The sequence below is a fragment of the Rattus norvegicus genome, chromosome 2, assembly GCF_021556685.1.
Source record: "Rattus norvegicus strain SHRSP/BbbUtx chromosome 2, alternate assembly SHRSP_T2T, whole genome shotgun sequence".
Taxonomy (NCBI): domain Eukaryota; kingdom Metazoa; phylum Chordata; class Mammalia; order Rodentia; family Muridae; genus Rattus; species Rattus norvegicus.
Genome location: NC_141535.1, coordinates 177,028,184 through 177,050,114, shown reverse-complemented (window position 1 = coordinate 177,050,114; position 21,931 = coordinate 177,028,184). Strand labels below are relative to the sequence as shown.

The 21,931-nt window shown below is 47.3% G+C and overlaps 1 protein-coding gene across 8 annotated transcripts in view; it reads left to right on the top strand.

The window, feature by feature from the left end:
- The window catches only part of Il6r (interleukin 6 receptor), a 63,145-nt gene that overhangs the window by 37,548 nt on the left and 3,666 nt on the right, over nt 1–21,931 (top strand). For 2 of the 8 annotated variants that reach the window (XM_087616080.1, XM_087616083.1), the window contains exons 7-11: nt 1,112–1,155; nt 2,125–2,194; nt 3,136–3,235; nt 11,968–12,076; nt 20,194–20,219. In XM_087616080.1, coding sequence (XP_087472206.1) covers nt 1,112–1,155; nt 2,125–2,194; nt 3,136–3,235; nt 11,968–12,076; nt 20,194–20,219 — 349 coding nt within the window. 8 annotated transcript variants of the gene reach the window in all.

Here is a 21,931-nt window from a genome sequence, read left to right as displayed (position 1 = left end):
CCATTCTGGGTCTGCTCTCAAGTTTGATTTCTGTGGAAGCCAGTTCCCATGAAGGGAGTGGCCTCCTCCACAGCTGTCCACTCCTTTTTATCAGGGTGTCTTTGGCCCATCCAGGCACGAGTCTCTGATCCTTCATAAATTTTACTGCAGAAAAGTGAGCTCAAGGAATTTCTGTTCATAGTGCTCATATCTCGCTATGGATACCACCCTGCCCTTTCTCTTTCTGTGCACTTATTGCAGTATATAATGTACAACAATATAAACAAAACACGTTTTAGAAACTTTGGATCAAAGCATGTGTTTTTTAATACATTATACTATGTCTTCAATGTTTTTCTGAAATATATATTTTGAAGTTTTATTTATTTGTTACTTTTAAAAATTTAACTCATCCTTTTTTCATTTGATTTTTTTTTCATTTTTATCTCTGTTTATGGGTGTCCTGTTTACACCTGTGCCTGTGCACCACAGCCAATGCCTACAGAGGCTGGTCAGATGGATTGAGGAGTATGGGAGTTATAGAGGTTTGGGAGCCAACATGTGGGTGCTGGGACTCAAACTGGGTCTTCTGGAAAAGCTGCCGGTGTTCGTGACCACTTAAAACTTGAAGTTTTATTTTTTGTTTTTGTTTCTGAGACACCATCTCACTGTGTAACACTGACTGTCTTGGGATGCTCTATGAAGACCAGGCTGGCTTCTATTCCCCAAGTTCTGGGCTTAAAGGCATGGACCCTGAACTTTTATTTTTAGTAGCTACAGAATAATCAGGCATAGTAATGTTTTGATATATATATTTACATCATATAATGTGAAACACATTTTTTTTCCAGGCCACTGTGTTAGATGGCTTTATCATAATCGACATAGCTAGTCCTCTAGTATTGGAGAGTTCTGGATTCTCAGCATTCTGCTTTAAAAAATATGGATTATATTGAAAAAAACCTTTGGGGATAAAATCTCCTCTGTACCAGTTTCAACCTTGAGGCACCCCTCCTCCCTGAGTGTTAGGGTTACAGGTGTGGGGCCATTCCCAGCACATTGTGATGCTCTGGATTGCTCTGACCATTTGTCCCAGGGTAAATGAGTCACTAACTCTTCCTTCTACCAGCAGAGCCCAGGACCACTCCGGCAGGGATCCCGGGGAACCCCACACAGGTGAGCTTGCCCCCAGAAAGGGTCAGGGCATGAATTGCCCCAAGTCTGGTTTCAGTGCCCACTGGGCCTCCAGAGATGTGGCCAGTTCCCTGTCCCCAGAAGCCTTAAAGTGCCATCTGCCTGGCTCTGGTGACTACTATTTCATCACCAGGTCTTTGGATACCACTGACAGCTTAGTCTGAGACCAGATTCAATTTATCTTAGCCCTCCCCTGTGGCAGCCTGGTATCATGAAGTATTGGAAAGCGGATTACGGCTGAGGCTGCTTAACAAATTCCTTCACTAATCCAATTTCCCGCCCATCTCTATCTCTTTGCATGGTCCTTAATTCCCTCAACAAGAAGCTGGAGTCTTTGTTCCTCTGCCCCCAAAGCACAAAGAAGGAAGCAGGGGTCTGGGCCTCCCACACAGGGCTATCCAGGGCTGTTCTAGAAGGGATGTCCTCAAGGGGCTATCTTTGTGGAGATTTCTGGTGCTTTCATAGGAAAAGGCAGGTGAATCCTTGCCTCCCAGGTCAGAGAGTTCCAGGTAGGTCCTAGGAGAACTGACACCAGCTGAGACTGGCCGCTTATCCCACTATGTGGGTGAAATCTCTCAGATCTAGAAGCAGAACGTAAGTCCACGTGGACTCAGAAATCTGCCCACACATAGCTGGCTAGTGCAAAGTGCAGAAGGGGTGGGAGGACCATTTTCCTGGGAGGCTCCCATGGCACCTGGCAACAGACCTCATGGACAGCTGCTGTGTTTACTGAACACATCCTGTGTGCCTTTGGCAGAGACATGGGTGGAGAGAACTCCACCTGGCCTAGGGGAAGTGAGCACAGAAACAACACCAGTGACAGGCAGGCGATCGATGAAGGCGGGGCACAGAGAGGTTCAGGACACAGAAAGGAGGTGGTGGCTTTGTGGAAGACATGTAGAAGTCCCTGTGAAGTTTGGGCAGGCTAACGGTGAGGGTCATCTCTCCTAGGTCTCTGTTGAAGACTATGACAACCACGAGGATCAGTACGGAAGTTCTACAGAAGCAACGAGTGTCCTCGGTAAGCACTAGTATCTTGGTGTTCCTCTGGCCTGCAGAAAAGCTCTCATGTGGACACTTAGCAGATGATCAAAGGCAACAATCTTCCATTGCTTTATATAAGTCTTTGCAGTACTGGGGACTGAACCTTGGTCCTCATGCATGCTAGGCCGACCTGCCACCAGTGAACTATAGCACCAGCTCACCTTTCATTGTTCCATACACCCATTTGCCATTGTTTGCCAAGATATGATGAGGCCCATGAGAAGAGATGGACAGATCAGGAAGTTAACTTGCAGTCAGTCCACAGCGTGACAGAGTAGACCGTGAGCATCACTGCCGGAGACCAAAATGGAGCGTCTGTGGAAGGAAACCTGTTTGCATAGCTGCACTGGCTCGGCCAAGAGTGTGCGGCCTCTCTTTAGAACTAGGCAGGAAAGGGTCTCAGGAAAGGTAAACAGAACACTCTGGTCAGGAAGGGAGATCTGTGGGGAGTCCTGCAGGAGAAGGGACATGGCCAGTCAGTGGCTTCACTGCCAAGTTGGGAATAGGAAAGAAATGACATCCCGGGGTAGAAATTACTTCTAAATACGTGTTGAAAGCCCCTGAGTCTCCCTGACTTGGTCCTAGTGACCACCACAGAGTCCTAGGAGCCTCTGACTCTCATGAGCCTTCTTCCCGGAGCCAGGGTAAAGGATACCAGAAAAGCTACTCTTGAGAGTGAATGGCCCTTTGGTTGGCTGCAGTGGACATCAACCCCATATGAACCATTGAATGGGGCATTCTCCCGCAGTCACTGAGGGATCAGTCTGTGCAGTGCCTCTTCAGAGTTCTGCTGCCATCCAGAGCTGTGTCTGCTTCTAGTATCTGCTGCCTGACTTTCTTTCCCCCATTCCCTTCCTTCTGTCCTGCCCTCTTCCCTCCCCCTTCCTTCTTTCTATCATTCCTCTCCTCTGCCCACAGCCCCAGTGCAAGGATCCTCGCCTATACCCCTGCCCACATTCCTGGTAGCTGGAGGAAGCCTGGCGTTTGGATTGCTTCTCTGTGTCTTCATCATCTTGAGGTGAGATGGGTCCTGGGTCACTGGGCTGCACTCTTGTGTCTTAGCTTTCAGATGCCCAAGGGGGCGTCGGGACCTAAGGAGCTTCACTCATTCATTTCTTCATTCAACAAGTGAACACATTATACACTGAGTCCTGGGTCAGGTGCTACAGGGGCCAGGGACAGGACAGGAACTGTCTAGTGACAATCCCTGACAAGGAAGAGGGGACATGGGCAGAGCCACAGTAGCACAGCCATGGTGAGGAGGAAGAGGAGGTCCTTGGCAGAGAATTCTAGCTCCTGAGGCCCTCACAGAGGCCCTGAGCTGGCCTGACAACCAACACTCAAAACCACATCAGGCTGTGCTCAGCTCAGGGCTGTTCTTGTTCTGATTCTTCCTTTCGTTCCTTATTTTCAGTGCTGGAGTTTGAACCCAGGGCTAGACAGGACCTCTGGCATTGAGCTATGTCCCTGGCTCCAAATTATGATTTTCCTATGAAAGAATGAAGGAGGAAACTCAGGCTGAAAGAGGTAGTGTGATTACACCTCGTAAGGAGCCCAGGACACAAAGCTTGGTTCATGGGATGGGGCCTTAAGGGTCATGCAGTCAAAATCTTTAATCAACCAATAAGGAAATAGCCCCAGGAGTTGTCCAAGGAGCCAGGGCTGCATGACATGCCCTATAGACCCTAGCCCATGGACCAAGTCTACACAGGCTGAGGTAACCCAACTGGCCCTACTAGGCGCTTAGGTGTGCTAATACAGATCAGTTTGCTTGCCTGTGGCTTAAGCTCAGACACTGGCTACTGCCAGCTCCCACAGCCCCTGAGGGAAGTAAGTGCCTGTGCTAAGAACGTGCCAGCAATTTATTTCCTGCCTGCTGAGATTCTACTTTATTCCGTATAGGGCAGATTTATTAGTAAGAGAGGCCCGTTTGCTTACTTTAGTTTTGTTTTTTTGAGAGTGTCTTAGCATGAAACCCAGGCTGGTCTCAAACTCTTCATCCTTCTGTCTCCACCTCCCACGTATTGGGATTATAGGCAGGTGACACTTGCCTGATAAAACTAGTAATTTCAAGCCAGGCCCAGTGGCGCACGCCTTTGATCCCAGTGCTCATGAAGTAGAGGCAGGCAAATTTCTGAATTGAGGCAAACTTGTCTACAAAGTGAGTTCCAGGGCAGCCAGGGCTACACAGAGAAACCTTGTTGTCTTGAACTCCCCCCGACCCCCCAAATAAAACAAAACAACCTAGTAACTTCAAATAATGAGAACCTCCTCTATTTTTTAAGACTCCCTAGCAAGAAAAGACTATCACTTAGAGACACCATGGAGTCAGGGAGTTAAATGCTGGCTGAGACACAGTGTCTGGGTTGCAAGTGTGGTAGGCGTTTGACATTTTGCCAGTCGGGATAGCATAGTTTTAGAACATTTAGTTTATGTCCTGAGCTAAATACTTTTCTAAATATTTCTCTAGAGATGTTAGAGAAAATGAAAACAACTAAAATATACTACTGACAAAGTTTACCCTTTCTTAGGTGGAGGTAACAACCTACAGGGATCAGTTCTCCTGAAACTGAAAAAAATTCTGTTATTTTTCTGCACATTTTCCTAGAGTGGACTTAAATTATTAGTTGTATACCTACAGCTTAAAACTCATCATAAAGTGTAGTGGCACATGACCATAGTCCCAGCCCTGGGGAGGCTGAAGCAGGAGGATCTCTTGAATTCCAGTCCAGGGTGATCTGCATAGTGAATTCTACAGGGCCACCTAATGAGATCCCGACCCAAACAAACAGATGAAAAGAACCCAAACAAACAGAAACAAAGTCATTTTGAACTAGTTACAATGTTTCGTTCTGGTATTCTTTAAACTGCTGCGGGATGTGATGAATTCCAGTCTGGAATCCGCAGGAACACAGAGTTTAAGGCCAGCAGGAGCTACAGAGTGAGACTCAATCCTCCCCAAATGAAATATGTCACATCGTTTCAGGTTAGTTAATGGTTTTGTGTTGGGCTGTATTCATACCTCTCTAGGGGAGCGTGCTGCCCACAGACTGCAAACTGGACTCATCTATTGGCCACGCCCAGGCCTCTAGGTCCTGCTCATTTTTCTGCGCCCATGCTAGGTGTGAGTATCAACTGGTTTAGTGATGCTCAGAAACAATGTTTCAAAAGGAAAGCTCACTTCTCCTGGAGCTTGGCTCTCCTGTCTTTGTCTCACTTACTGTTCTATTACTGTGACAAAACACCGTGAACAAAACAGTTTATAAAAGAAAGAGTATAACTGGGGGCTTGCTTCCAGTTTCAGAAGCTTAGTCTAGCATACTGGGAAGCCTGGGCAGCAGGAAGGTAAGGCGCTGGCGCTGGAGGTACAACTGGAGCTGAGAACCCCATCTGATTTGCAGAGAGATGGGAGGGGTGCTGAGTATGGTGAGGGTTTTTGAAACCTCAAAGTCCTACAGGAATAAAGCACCCCCTCCCTACAGCAAGGCCACACCTTCTAATCCTTACCAAACAGTTCCACTAACTAGGGAGCAAGCATTCAACCATATGAGCCTATGGGGGCCATCCTCATTCAAACTACCACAGTCCTCCAGTTGTAGAGATCATTTCCATGTGGTGTTTAAAAGAGCAGTAAGAATTGTGCTTTATTACAGGTAATTTGCTAAGTGTCTAGAGCTTAATGAATGCTAGGCAAGTGCTCTAGTACTGAGCTCTCTCTCCAGCCCCTCTGCAGGTGTGTGTGTGTGTGTGTGTGTGTGTGTGTGTGTGTGTGTGTGTGTGTTCTAAACTCTGGGCGGGAGAGATGGCTCGGCAGTTGAGAACACGAACTCTCCTTGCATAGGATCTGAGCGGGTTCTCAGCACCTGCACTGGGTGGCTTATACCACCTGTATGTAACCCTAGCACCAGGGGATCCAATAGCTTCCTCTAGCCTTTCTGGATATCTGTATTTACAAGTATATACCCGCACACAGGCACATATACCTATGACTAAAAATAAAAATAAAACCCCTCTAATCCTACCTTTTTGAAAATATTTTCACTTTGTGAATATTTTCGTGTTCTTTGTAAACTTCACACTCATTAGCAATAGGCTTCTCTTGGAAGTACAGATTCCCAGGGTAACTGTTATCAGGCACTGGAAGATGTTTCGCTTTTAAAAACAGCACTGTGCCGGACATCTTTGTGCTTAAAGTTCTTCCATGTTTATATCATTGTCTTAGTCACTAGTCTATTGCTGTGAAGACGCCGTGAACCACCCCATTTAATTGGAGGGAGGGAGCATGGCATCAGGCATGGCAGGCATGGTGTTGGAGAAGTAGCTCAGAACAACATTCTGATCCTTAGGCAGAAATAGAAACACTGGAACTGGCAGGGGCTTTTAAAACCTCAAATCCCACCCCCAGTGACACACTTCCTCCAGTAGGCCACACCCCCTAATCCTTCTAATCCTTTCAAATAATACTACTCCCTGGTGACTAAGCATTCAAATATATGAGTCTGGGGGGGTGGGGGAGTGGTTCTTATTCAAACCACCACAGCCATTTTAAGGGTATATTCTCAAACATGAATGAATTCCTGGGCCCCAGTGTCTGAATGCTTTGCAGTCCATGGTGTAGCAGCGTGTCCTCAATCCTTTCAGGGAGAATTCCACTCAGCAAATGAGCACACTCCCCTTTGCAACTACTGGGCTCTCTTCCTGCAGCCAAATAGCATTCTGCAGATTGTTTACGTTGCTTGAATAACAGGCCAAGAGCCAACAGCAGATTCAGAGCCAGCTATCAATCACTTATCATGGCAAGAACAGGAATAGTCTGCTGGTTTCGAGCCCCCAAAATGCCCAAATCTTGTTTATGACACTGGCTCTCCCTCCCCCACCCTAGCCCTTCCTTAGGTATGGTCACCTTAATCACTGTGGAGTCAGTATGCAGCAAATCAGCCATGGAGATGGAAGTCATAGGGAAGAGAGGAGGCCCTGGTTCAGCACGCCTTGCCGAGGGCCCCTTGGGAAGGAGCCCCCCACCTCCATCACACTTTTGCAGATCTGTATCTGCGGCTCAGCTTTCTTCTAGCTGTCAGGTGACTCTTGTGGTTATTGAGCCTGGCCCGGGGCCCAGACATCCCACGGAGGAGGCTGCGATGAAGGCGATGCCTATCTCCTTCCTGCTACCACTGACTTTCCTGTCAGATGAGTCACCACATGCCCAGTGCTGCCCCCGTCTCTCCCTGCTGGGGTGGGGTGGGCGGGTGGAGGTGTCCGGAGACCTGAGGATGGTAGTACTGGATCTGGAGCACAGGATTGAGTGATGCTAAGGACCACACGGCCTGTCCTCTGCTGCTCATTGCGGGCTCTGTGAATGACCTGCCTCCTGCCAGCCTTAGTTAGACGGAGTTCCATGTTTCTTCCCTACTGAAGGAGTACTCTCCTCTTTTTTTTTCTTGTTTTCCTTTCTTTTTTTTCTTTTTTTTTTTTTTTTTACGTGAATAGATAGAGACCTGATGGTGTGAGCCCAATAGGTAGCCCCTGTCCCAGGGCAGATTGAGGGCATGTCAGGTGACTTTTGAAGTGCATAAAGGAACACTTCCATTGCTCTCCCTTTGTAAATGAAGTCAGTAAGATATGTTCTGGAGGTAGTTTTGAAACTCACCAGCTCTTCAGGGCGTTGTGGGAGCTCTGGTGATGATGTGGGAGGCAGACAGTATTTCTGTAAGCAGAACCTAGGCACACCTAACCAAAAGAGGCTGCTGCTGCTAGGGTTTTTCATTATGCCTCTGACCTGGGCGGAGGCTAAGGTCTGTGTGTTTGTTTTTGTGTGTTTGTATAAAGACTCAAGAAGAAATGGAAGTCACAGGCTGAGAAGGAAAGCAAGACGACTTCTCCCCCACCGTATCCCTTGGGACCGCTGAAGCCGACCTTCCTCCTGGTTCCTCTCCTCACCCCATCAGGGTCCCATAACAGCTCTGGGACTGACAACACCGGAAGCCACAGCTGCCTGGGTGTCAGGGACCCACAGTGCCCTAATGACAACAGCAACAGAGACTACTTATTCCCCAGATAATTGTCTGGAGGGTACCTGGCAGCTGGCACGCAAGTTTCTCACTGCCGGCCCCGTCCACCAGGGCTGGGGGCGGGGTGGGCAGGGCTGCAGCTTCACGATCCCACAGGAGCCTTGCAAAGGTTCTGAGTGGGAGAAGACTGGTGTGCTGCACGGGCTTCGAAAGAAGGGGCTGTGAGGAGCACGAGCCATCATGAAGAGAGCCTGTGATGACTCTGAATAGAGACGCCCGCCCATCAGCTACACACCTGATGGTGGCTCTCAAGCTATCCTCTCAGGAAGCCTCTGGGAGGGGCGACAAAGGCTGCCCCAGTTGCCTAGCTCTGGCTCACTGGCCCAAGCTGCCTTTTAGCTTGAACTCCTAAAATCCAAGCACCTTGGCCATTCTCTTTCCTAGGCCACCGAGGCCGCGGGGAAGCTTGGTTCTACTTTCCTTCTCAACACCTGGAGAAGCAGCTGCCCGGTGGTGGTGACTAACGTATCAGGGCCTGATGGCTTATGAGGAATGACAATTAATTCCTCATAAGCAGTTTTTAAATGTGAATAGTAATCCTAGGCACTGCTGACTTGAGGTTTTATTTTCTTCGATCTCAGGACTTCAGGAGAGAAGCAGAGCAGAAGTAGAGAGAGGATGGGTGTCCATTGTCCGTGTGGTACTTGAGGGGGATACAGCCTGGAAAACACGTTTCCTGTCCCCCTACTCTCCCAGAAGAGGTAGGGGGTGGCGCCTCTTCCAGGGCAGAGAGTATAACTACTTTACCTGGCCTTGCCCATACTGGTTTCAACTGGACTTGAGCTACTAGGAAAAATGACATTCATGCAAAAAGAAAACTTTAACTAGCAAGAATGCACTTCCACTTTGGTTTCTAGAGGACTGTTGCGGCTCCTCTTGAGACGCTGGAAGAGGCCGCTCACTGTACCCTGGTGTATGAGCCCTCACCCCCCACCCCAGGGTAAGTGCAGTAACTTTAGTCTAAACACCGAGTCAGGTAAAAATCGAGGAAAAAACAACCCTGTTTCCTGTAACAGAAAAGCCTTTGGTTTCGTTTTGTATTTTGATTTTTTTTTTTGTCTTAAAAAGTGTAAAAATAGTCTGTCCATACTCTGCTTCAGGGAATGACCTGTGAATACTCCCCAGGCGTGGGCAGGAAGGGTGTCTGCTTCCTGCTACACCTCACTGCCACCTCGGCCTTCCTTGCTTTACATTCAACTGAGTTGCCTCAGCTGCTTTCCCCTGGGGCGCTGAAAAAGCCAGTGATGTTGGTGGTCACCGAGAAGACCACAGAGCCACAGAGTAATGCTGTGATTGAAGCGAGTTACGCAACCACAGCACCCCACATTTGCTGTATTATAGAACTATGCTAGGAGCTTGCCTTTTCACAAAATACCACCACCACGAGACGTGGCAGAGCTCGGAAGCTGTCACCTTGTGCCATCTGCTTGCCAGCTCCAAGGGGCCACTGACTTAAGCAGTTATTTTCTTTGTGGGCTTTGTTCATTTCAGGGCCTGTTGCTGTCTTAGAAAAAGCTCTGTCGGTTGACAAAAACATCAGACAGGTAGTCATGTTTATTTATTTTTTTTCCTTCTTTGCTAAGTCTTTGGGACTCAAGGGTAGTAAAAAATGCTGTGAAAAGGGAAACATTAGAAACAGCGATCTTCGGGGAATAGGTGACTGTGCCCACGCACTGTTCTTCAGTCCCTCACGTGGCTCTGCCCGAGTGCTGTTCCAAGCCAGGCAGAGCAGGCTGGCGGAAGATTGAAATCCAGATAGCTCATTATCTCTGAGAGCTAAATAGCTTTGATCTCCAAGCTGTTATTGCTTTCACTATTGTAACAGGATAGCCTCCCCCCCCCCCATGTCAAAAGGATGCTTTTCCCTTTTGACTTTTTATAAGCTAAGTCAGTGAAGTCTGTTTCATCTGAGCTCCAGCTTCGTTCAGTTCGCACAGGTGTATGCCCTCAGCTGCTTCGGGCCTCAGATCTGTGCTAGTTGAATGGTTGTCCCATCCTTGGGTCATCCTTACCAGAGTTTCTGCAGCCCACAGGTCTGCCTTGTCAATAGTACCACTTAACACCAGCATTCAGTGCCCAGGCAGCCAGATGTGGAGGGTTTACCCAGAGATGATTTAAACATGACCTTAAACGTGTATGGTAGAACGAGGGGAACCCATACCAGCTCAGGTTCTAAAGAGATCTTTGATTCTTCTGGCATTAGTGAAATAGCTTTAAACTATTTCAAGGAAGAAGCCTTGGCCACACCCACGACATTTGGTGACAATCCTTTCTCTCCATGAGCCTTGTCTTTACACCTTCTCACCTGGCTGAAAGCTCACACTTAATCTTTCCTATGTCCCTGGTGTCTTGGGAGAAAGGAAACTGGTATGGGCTTCACTGCTGGAATTGGCTTGGAGCCAGCGTGTGGCGCAGCGCCTGGCAGGGTGGGCCAGGCTTAGTTATGGTGTGCTGGTTTAAGGAATGCCTGGCTTGCCTGGTTGCTTGGGTTCTGAGCTGCAGAGTTTCCTAGCAGTTCTTTATGGCTGACCTAGTTGGGGAAGATTCCCACACTCAACTGCAGGTGGAGGTGGTGAGAAAGCTGTTTTCATTTGGAGAGGCAGGATCAGCCCAAGAAGCTTTCAGTGGGAGAGCCTACAGTGAGGCTGTACCTCACTGTGGGAGGAGGCAGGCCAGCTGGCTCAGGTCCTGGGACTGGCACTGGGGAGGGTCTGCCAAAGGTCCCTCCAGCCTGTAGTCCTAGCATAGTCGGGTGCCAGTTCCAGGAAGTTTCTATGGCAACCTTAGTGCTCATTAAGGAACATTGTCAGTTTTGTGAACATATGCTCAGATGGAGATCTTGTTTTCAGAGAAAGGACTGGTACAGTGTGTAACAAGCTGGAGCAGACAGAGAGACTTTTTGGCAAGAGATCACATCCGTTAAGCAGAATACCTCAGTGCTACATGTTTTTGTCTTTGAGACAATGTTTTTAAGGTTTTTATGCTCTGTTACCTGTAAGCTGATACCTAAAACTTTCTGCAAAGTCAGGGTTTTTCAATGCCTTTTTTTTTTTTTTGCCATTGTTTGCTTTAAAGTGAAGATTGTAACTGTTTGAAATAAATAATTTCTAAAACTGCATTTGAGATGTACTTCTGTGTTGGGAACCTTTTCATGAGAAGGGAAACCTTCTGTGATTATCGAGGAGTGAAGAATGAGGATGGTTAACTAATTAATTAGGACTGCTTTTGAGGGCACAGCAGCTCGGTCCTCTAAGCTGACACTAGGAAGGCAGAGGCGCGAGGATTTCTGCACCTTTGAGGCTAGTGAGGCCTTGTATTTCATTTATGCCACCCCCACAGACAGACAAACAGACAAACACACACACACAGACACACAGACACAGACACAGACACACACACACACACACACACACACACACACACACACACCCTATAAAACACGATACACACTAAACCTGGGAGTAGCAATTTCTCAAAAGGTTTTAGTTAATGAACGTTTTCCCCCAACCAAGGCCTGGGACTTCTAGAAGGAAGCTCATGTGTCTGCCATGTTTACATTGTTCAGCATTACCAGATCGTAGGCATGTTGGAAAGAGAAAGAAGGCCCACTACTTAGGTATCCACTGGATGGTGGAGGTGATGATAGACCCTGAGAGCCATCCTGAATCTTCTTGGTCATCAGATGTCTGAGTCTGTCTCCCACTGAAGATGATCTTGGGCAAGAAAAACCTGGGACCCAGCCTTCTCAATATTCCGAACAGAAGGAAAACCATCATGTGGACACTTTGCAGGTAAGAGTAGAGGGTGGCTGCCAAGGACCAGCCTTAGCTTGGTCAGGGTTCTGAGAGAAGGATTATCTGGGAATAGCAAAAAAAAAATGACTTGAAGTCAAATTGTGGGTCTAAGCTGGCAGCCTATGTTCTACTGAGATGCTCTCTCTCTCTCCCTCTCTCTCTCTCTCTCTCTCTCTCTCTCTCTGTGTGTGTGTGTGTGTGTGTGTGTGTGTGTGTGTGTGTGTGGTGGGGGGTGCGAGCACCTGTGTATGTGTGTGTTTTGCTCTGCTCTAGACAACTTTTTCTTGCTATTCTAAAAACTCTCTGGTTAGACAACTAGCTTTCTGCTAAAGACCACTCTCTCTGCTAGTAACCATTCTAAAAGCTCTCTGGTTAGCTCATGGGTTTTCTGACCAAAGTCAGAAAAACTGCTATAAAAAAAAATCTTGGATGTTTCGAACAAATCAGAAATCCTGTTAGAAAAATTCTAAAATTAATTCTTGGGTTTTCCAATCAAAATCAGAAAGAAAAAACTCTAAAAGAGCGGTGTCAGCTTACTAAGTAATTCTTGGTGGTCAAAAATCCCATCAGGAAAAAACTCTAAAAGAGCTGTGTTTGCTTTCCATGGATTTTCCAACTAAAATCAGGAATCCTGTTTTTTTTTAAAACAAAATGTTTGAAGAGCTGTGTTCCCTCTCCAGAGATCTTGAGACAGCTCAGCTCTGGGTAGGGAAACATTCTAAGAACTGCTATCACTTTTTGCCAGCTCGTCTCATGTGGACCAAAAGCCTAGGTTTTTATTTACATATTATTTCAGTTATTTATTCCAAGTTCCCGCTTGACCACCCAGGAATCAGCCTTCTATTACCTTAGCCCCCAGATTCTTAGGAAAAGAACAGCAAGTACATTTTTTTCCTCTTCTTTTTTCCTTTAAGATTTATTTATTATATATGAGTACACTGTAGCTGTCTTCAGGCGCACCAGAAGGGGGCATTAGACCCCATTACAGATGGTTGTGAGTCACCATGAGGTTGCTAGGAATTGAACTCAGGACCTCTGGAAGAGCAGTCAGTGCTCTTAATCACTGAGCCATCTCTCCAGCCCCCTTTTTTCTTTCCTTAATATTGCAAAAGAATTCAGAGATCTGCCTGCCTTTGTAAACTTAGCTGGGTGGGACCTTATCCTGAGGTTACCATTTCCCACCACTCCTGGACCTAAATTCACTCTGTCCCAGGCTTGAACTCAGGGGTCTGCCTGCCTTTGTATCGCTCTGATGAACTGGTTCACAGTGCAGCTGCCTCTGTTCCTTTAGATCTGTGAAGCTCCTTATACAATTCATATTGCATTTTATATTTCTGCATAGTTGAGAAATTATACATTTTTGAACTCATATTTTTAGAGTTCTTTCCCACAGCCTTAAGGGCTATCCTGAAGGTCCCAGTATTTACCATTTGGCTGAGACATTAGCTACTCCTTCCCCTCCTGGACTCATGATGTCTCTAATTATCATAGAGTTATTAACATTAGCAGGGAGGACATTCCTCAGAGAACCATGAAAATATGTGCAGTATTATACAAACACAGTAGCCATCCACTCTTCTATAGGCCCATGCCTGCTGGCCCTGTCTCAAGGGCAGGAGCCATGTCCTTCTGTCCCCACCAAGGCCATGCCACGGCAGGTGGCAAGAAGCATCTGAAGGCCCCAATTCCGATGAAGCTGGAGTTGAGCAGCACCCACCGCCCTTCACCTGGACCCAGCTCCCTCAGCACAGCTGTTCTTTCCTTGAGGTTGCTCCTTGCCTTGAAGAAAGTAACATAGGAACCAGGTGTCCCTTAGGGTGGCCAGGCTGTGTGGGTTGTAGGGAGAGTGGGCTGTGGGGCCAGGAGTCGGGAGAGAGCCACTTCCCCATCTGCCAAGTTACCGAGCTGCACCCTGCAGAAGATGAGGGAGCAGATGGCGATTCTTGTCAAGGATGTAAGGTGCGCTCCGCTCTTGAAAGTGTCTGCTAAGAAGCACTCTATTTGGTTTTGAAGACACGAGGGAAAGAATGCTTTCTGCAGATCCCTGGGGAGTGCAGGTTCCACTGCAGTGCATGTTCTGTGTGAGGGCTAGGTGGGCAGGATGCAGAGGCAGAGCCTAGCGGCCCAGGGTGAAAGCTCAGAGCTGAAGAACACAGTACTAGGGATGTGACCACCTGGTAGGATGCAGCCCTAGCACACGTAGGACCCTGGGTTTGACCTTCAGCATCACACACATTGGTAGTGGTGCACAGCTCCAGAGACACCTAAGGTGGGGGGTGTCAGGAAGGTCACGAGACGCTTACACTCCTGCAGGTAGAGTGGTCCAGGATACCCAGGTTAGTTAAGAGGTGGAATTAGACTCCAAGCTTAGGTCTTCTCCACCTCAAGTCAGGTGCTGTTTCCTTACTATGAGCTCAGGTCCCATAGCTATTGGTGACCTTGATGGCTCCTTCTGCAGGCCTTGTGCTCTCCAGTGGACTACTTTCCAGCGAGGATCTGGGTTTCCTCATTTGGTTTGTCAAACTTCTGTGTGTGTAAGCTAAGGCTGGCGGGCGGCCAGCCAGGAGTCTGATCCCTCAGGCGAAGGTATGGCTCAGACACCTTCAGGGGTGACCTGAGGAAGCCAGAGCACAGGAGGGGGCCACTGAGAGGAAGGACAGAAATTGGTTTCTTAAATTTTTTTCCACCTTTGGTTTTCCTGAGACAGGCTTTTTCTGTGTGGCCCTGACTGTCTTGGAGCTTGCACTGTAGACCACAGCTGGCCTTGAACTCAGATATCTGCCTGCCTCTGCCTCTGCCTCTGCCTCTGCCCCTGCCCCTGCCCCTGCCCCTGCCCCTGTCCCTGCCCCTGCCACCTCTGCCTCTGCCTCTGCCTCTGCCTCTGCCTCCGCCTCCGCCTCCGCCTCCGCCTCCGCCTCTGCCTCCGCCTCTGCCTCCGCCTCCGCCTCCGCCTCCGCCTCTGCCTCCTCTGCCTCTGCCTCTGCCTCTGCAGTGTGGTGTGCACCACCGCTGCCCTGGCCAGTTCCTTAAACTGAACCAGGGGCTTCCCTTTCACTCCTGGACTTGATGTGAGACTTTGCTGCTTATTTTGTATACACTTTAATGGGCCTTTAAAAATCCCTCCAATTCTGTCCTGGATCTCAGGGCTCTGTCACATGGCGGTATGGAAAGGCAAACACCCTAAGAGCCCAACCCGAGAGTCTGAGTTGGACCTTACACAAGCAGCAGAAGACAAAGTTTTGTTTCTGGAAATTTCTAATTATTTCTCTTAAGTTCCATTCCCAGCTCTGCTGGCCTCTTTGGGCCACACAAATAAAATAAAATAAAATAAAATAAAATAAAATAAAATAAAATAAAATGTGTTAAAATCTTGGACTGGAAAGAGGGCTCAGTGGTTAAGAGAACCAGCCACTCTTCCAGAAGGTTAAAGTCAATGGAAAACCCAGAAATCTCGGAAATGTTCACGTGGAGCGCTTGGAATAAAATCACAGCCGTTTCTGAGAAATATCTCTCAGTTACTTGAAGCACCTTACTGAGAAGGTCTTTACTTAAGGGGAAGAGTCTTCACCACGGCTTCCTGTGGGTGTGTCGCACAGGGGATTTATAAACTTGGGTTCCTTTAGATCTCATGAGATGAAAGCAGACGGAGCACTCCCTAAGAGACTTTTGTTTCGTTTTATTATTTTTTTCTGGACAGAGTCTTGCTATGTAGCCCAGGCTGGCCTGCAGTTCACAGTTCTCCCCTCTCAGCCTGCCCCGTGTGGGAGTTACACCAGTCTGTTATGAGAGAAACAAACTCTTGGCTTTAGGGGCTTGTCTTCTCAGCTCCTGAGTCCACTTGTATTCTCAGGACTCCCCCAGTCCCTTGTGAATAACATTCCTATTTCCACTTCTAGTCAACTTCCCCTGGCGCCATCTTCTGGCCTAGGACCCAGATGCCCTCTGAACTCTGACTTGCAGCCTGGAACTAAGCATGACTTTCCTTTATTTTCCCATCTCTTGCTTGGATTTTAACTAAAGTCTAAATATAGCTCTGAGACACTCTGGGCTTTCTTATTGGTTCTTGGCCACCAAACCAAACTCAAAGGGCAGGGCTTCCTCCTCCTGGCAGCTGACAGAATCTCCAGCTTTCCTGCGTGTTTTGAGTCAGAGCCCTGGCTGTCCTGGAACTCACTCTGTAGACCAGGTTCATGAACTCACAGAGTCCCGCCTATCTCTGCTTCCCAACTGCTGGGATTAAAGGTGTATGCCAACACAGCCAGCCTTGCTCCACTGTCTGTCTGTCTCTTGTCTGTCTCTTTCCTTCTTCCTTCCTTCTTTCTTTTTAAAGATTTATTGATGTATGTTATATATATGGGTGCTTTGACTGAAGATGTGTCTGTACACCAGAAGAGGGTGTTGGATTTAATTGTAAATGGTTGCGAGCTGCCTCAGGGTGCTGGGAGAGCCTTGGAAGAGTAGCTAGAGAGAGCTCTCTCTAGTCTCTGCTCTGCTGTGTCTCAACCAAACTATAATATGAGATTTTCTGGAGCTTCCACAGCAATGACAAAAAAACCAAAGCAAGATCCCTAATACTTCTCTCTTTCTCTCTCTCTCTCTCTCTCTCTCTCTCTCTCTCTCTCTCTCTTCCTCCTCCTTCTCCTCCTCCTCCTTCTCCTCCTCCTCCTTCTCCTTTTCCTCCTTCTCCTCCTTCTCCTCTTCCTCCTTCTCCTCCTTCTCCTTCTCCTCCTTCTCCTCCTCCTTCTCCTCCTTCTCCTCCTCCTTCCTCCCTTTCCTCCTCTTCCTCCTTCTCCTCCTTCTCCTCCTTCTCCTTCTCCTCCTCCTTCTCCTCCTCCCTTTCCTCCTCTTCCTCTTCCTCCTCTTCTTCCTCTTCCTCCTCTTTCCCTCCTCCTTTTCCTCCTCCACCACCTCCTCCCCCTCCTCTTCCTTTTCTTCCTCTTCCTCTTCTTCCTCTTTCTCCTCCTCCTTTTCCTCCTCCACCTCCTCCTCCTCCAACTCCTCCTCCTTCTCCTCCTCTTCCTTCTCCTTCTCCTCCTCTACCTCCTCCTCCTTCTCCTCCTCTTCCTTTTCTTCCTCCTCCTTCTCCTCCTCTTCCTTTTCTTCCTCCTCCTCCTCTTCCTCTTCTCTCATTGAGATAAGAATCTCAGGTATCCAGTTTTCTCTGAAGTAGAGAGGGGCCTTGAACCCCTTATTTCCTGTTCTTACTTCCTTCTCTTATTTACTCCTGGGAGTTGGGTGGGGCACTACCCCAGCTAGGCTGTTTCTGGCAGCAGTACAGGGACTGGTGGCTCTTCATGGGGACAGCGGCCTCAGACCTGAGCTACCTCCAGCAAAATAGCCTGAGAACAACATCTGTGAAGTCAAGGTGGGCCCGTGCTTTCTCTTTTCCTCTATGTGTATTACGTGGCAACATTTTCCATGAGCATGGTTTCTATAATGAAAGGAAACTTCATTAAGAAGCTATAATCTCGTCTCTCTCTTTCTTTGTTCCACTTTTTGGTTTCTTGAGGAGGATCTTCTATTATGTAGCCCCAACTGTGTAGAGACTCCCTCTGTAGACCAGGCTGGCCTTGAACTCACAGAGATCCACCAGTCTTGGCCTCTCAAGTGCAGGGATTAGAGGTGAGTGCACTGTGCCCCGCCTCCCTCTATTTTTAATAGGCTGAACTGTCTCAGAACAGTTGTCTATGAAGGCCAGTACGTACTTGTGGTTCCAGCTCCTTGGAAGGCTGATGCTAAAAGATTACTTGAGCCCAGGAGTATTTGGGCAACGTAGCCAGACTCAGTGTTTAACAGTCACTTGGGCAGCACATACACTAAAATTGAAACAGCACAGAGAGAACAAGTGTGGGCCCTGCCCAAGGACATGCAAATGTAAAGCCCTCTTTGTTTCTAAAAACTGACCAGCCAAAGGACCCAGCAAGGGAACAAAGCGGCTATAGTCAGTCTCCCAAAGACAGTGGTCCTGGAGGCGCTGGTAGGTATGAAGTGGCTCGCACTACCCTCTAATAAAGCTTGATGCTCTGTTTTTAAAAGACAAAGGTTGTAGAAGCCATGTTTTAGTTGGAAACTCAGTTTAAAATAATCCAAAATGGGGTTGGGGATTTAGCTCAGTGGTAGAGCGCTTGACTAGCAAGCACAAGACCCTGGGTTTGGTCCCCAGTTCCGGAAAAAAAAAATAAAAAAAAAAAATAAAAAAGATAATCCAAAATGAACACATCTTTGTTATCTCTCTCTCTTACTTATTTATACTTAAATAAAAAAGATTTATTTATTATATATAAGTATGCTGTAGCTGTCTTTACACACAGCAGAAGAGGGCATCAGATCCCATTACAGATGGTTGTGAGCCACCATGTGGTTGCTGGGATTTGAACTCAGGACCTCTAGAAGAGCAGTCAGTGCTCCTAAGCACTGGGCCATTTCTCCAGCCCCTATTTATACTTTTCTGAGATAGGTTTTCATCATGTGGCCCAGACTGGCCTGGAACTTGTTATGTAGAGCAGGCTCTTAGTTCTCAGTAGATGCTTTTTCTTGTCTACCACACCAGTTCATTCTTTGACAAGTCAACTGGATTAATCTGCAAATGTGGTAATGCATCTTTTTAATGTAATTATTTCAAATTAGTAGTCCTATTCATTTGTGCACATGTATCAGAAGGCAAACTGAATCACTGAAAAGTCATGGAGGAAGCATTTTGAGTCAGTGGTGACCTCAGTGTGACTCACAGTGTGGGTAAAGAAACTGGAAACGACCCGTTCAGAAACTGGAAACGACCCGTTCAGCCTCAGAGCAGAGCTCCTCAGTGTAACCCTACACTGACTGTCAGGGCTTCAGCAGCCTGTGGGATTTCACAACTGTCTGGGCCCAGGGTGGCCCAGGATGGGGAGGGGCTCCTTGGATAGGGGGAAGGCTGCCTGGAGCCAGGAGGCCACCTGTCAGCCTCAGCCCAGCTTTGTCCTGGAGGTGGAGTCCTCCCTGTGTCCATTTCCTTTGCCCCACGCCCACTGGGATGCAGTCCAGAGGTGTGGCTGAGCCGGGACAGAGGGCCTGTGCCCATTTCATATTAATGGCGAGCAAAATTATAGGCAGGGGCTGCCTCTCCTCTTTCTAAGCCATTCATTCTCTCTCTTGTGATGGCTGCCTCAAGGGCATGTAGAGAGCCTTTGGCCCAGGTTTACTGGAGAGCTCAGACCTCAGGGGCTCTGGGAGAGAACTCTGTACTGGGCACTGCAAACCTCTATCTCCAGTTGGCCTGATACACTGCCATTGTTAGAGACAGAGTAGGGTGGCTGGAGAGAGGGCTCAGCTGTTAAAGGTTAGGCTCGCCACCTAAAATATGGGAGAATAGAAGTGTTTTTGTTTTTTTTGTTTTTTTTTTTTTGGTTCTTTTTTTTTTTTCGGAGCTGGGGACCGAACCCAGGGCCTTGCGCTTGCTAGGCAAGCGCTCTACCACTGAGCTAAATCCCCAACCCCTTAGAGGTGTTTTTTAAACTATGTATGTATTCTTATTTTACGTGTATGAGTGTTTGCTTGAATGTATGACCACAGAGCCTGGAGATGTGTAGGCTCCTGTTGGAACTGCAGTTCCAGATAGCTGTGAGCCAAGTACATGCTTGGAAGGGAATTCTGCAAGAGCAGCCAGTGCGCCTAAACCTGAGTTTCTCTCCAGGACTTCACCTTCCTGATCCTGTTCTTCAGATGTGAAGGGTTCCGTAGGCTGAGTGTATGACCTGGAAGGGAAGTAGAGGTGTGGCAATTAAAAATCACGCATGGCCAGGCATGGTGGCACACACCAGCAATCCCAGGACTAGGAAGGTAGAGGCAGGGGGACCTTACATTTGAAGAAGCTTGGCCTACATTAAAAAACAAATAAACAAACAACAACGCTACAACAAACACCTGGACTTGAGGCAGATCTGGGCTGCCTGTTGCTTCCCCTTGGCTGACCCAGGACACATACTGATTCATTGAGGCACTTATTTGAAAAGGGAGGCTACTTACATATCTGCCCCTTCACAGTGCCAGAATCAGCATTCGGGGCCTAAACCTGGGTGGGCTCTTACAAATATATTTAGTCTGAATTCTAAAAAACATTCACTTTGATTCTCTAGATGGGGCAGAAGGAACAGTGCTGCATGTAAGTATCCTTTCTTCTTATACATGAACACAGGAAAACAATAGGTGCTTACACCACCGGTGGCGAATCACATCCACGCTCAGCAGAAGGTAAAAACCAGATGCTAAATGCTCAACGGTTAAGAGCAGCTGCTGTTTTTGAACAGGACCAACTCCAACTCCCAGTACCACATAATTCCAGAATCTTGGGGTCCAGCACCCTCTCTGTCATCTGCGGACACTGCACACATCCACACAGATAAAAATAATCAGGGCTGGAGAGGCGGTTCACCAGTTAAGAGCACATACACATCCATCAGCTGACAACTGCTTGTAGCCCTTGCTCCAAAAGATTGGATGCCTCTGGCCTCTCAGAAAGGTACACATACCAACCACCTGTCTTCATACAACTAAAAATATAACAGCCTTTTTAAAAAGTGAAGAGTAGCTGGGAGCGGTGGCACACAACTTTAATCCTCGTACTGGGGAGGCAGAGACGGGGGTAACTCTGGGTTCAAGACCAGCCTGGTCTAAAAGCAAGTTCCCAGACAACAGTTATATAGGTAAAACACACACACACATACATACACTCACACGCAGAAAGATAATCATACATACACACATACAGTATTCTTACATACACATACATACACAAACACATACATATACACAAGCACACACACACACAAACCTACACACACATACACACATACATACACATATATACATATACACTCATACATATATACATACACTCACACAGACATACACACATATACACACTCACATATAGACACATACTTACAGACACACACATCACATACATACACATATGCAAACACACACATACACTCATACCCACAAATACACACTCACCCACAAACACACAATACACTTATACACATAAATACACTCATATACTCAGACATAGACACATACATATACACTCACACACATACATACACACTCATATGCACACACACACACAAACACACTCACACATACATATTCACTCACACAACAGAGACACATACATACACACATATACACACTCACATACATACACAATACACACTCACACACACTTATATACACACTCACACACTTATATACACACTCACACACACTTATATACACACTCACACACACTTATATACACACTCACACACTTATATACACACTCACACACTTATATACACACTCACACACACTTATATACACACTCACACACTTATATACACACTCACACACACTTATATACACACTCACACACTTATATACACACTCACACACACTTATATACACACTCACACACTTATATACACACTCACACACACTTATATACACACTCACACACTTATACACACTCACACACACTTATATACACACTCACACACTTACATACACACTCACACACACTTATATACACACAAACACACACTTATATATACACAAACACACACTCATACACACATAATTCACTCACACATACATACACTAATACACACATACACACATTGACACACTCATACACACACATACACACACACATTGACACACTCACACACATATTCACATGAATCTAATTCTGATGCACAGAGGAGGAGAACAAAGGACAGGCTGGGGAAGATTATGCCCCAGAAGGGAACTGCCCTGCTCTGTATTCTCTAGGGAAGGCATCGTGGCAGGGCTGTAGAGGGAAGTGAGGGGGAGGCTCAGCTGCTGGCTGTTGGC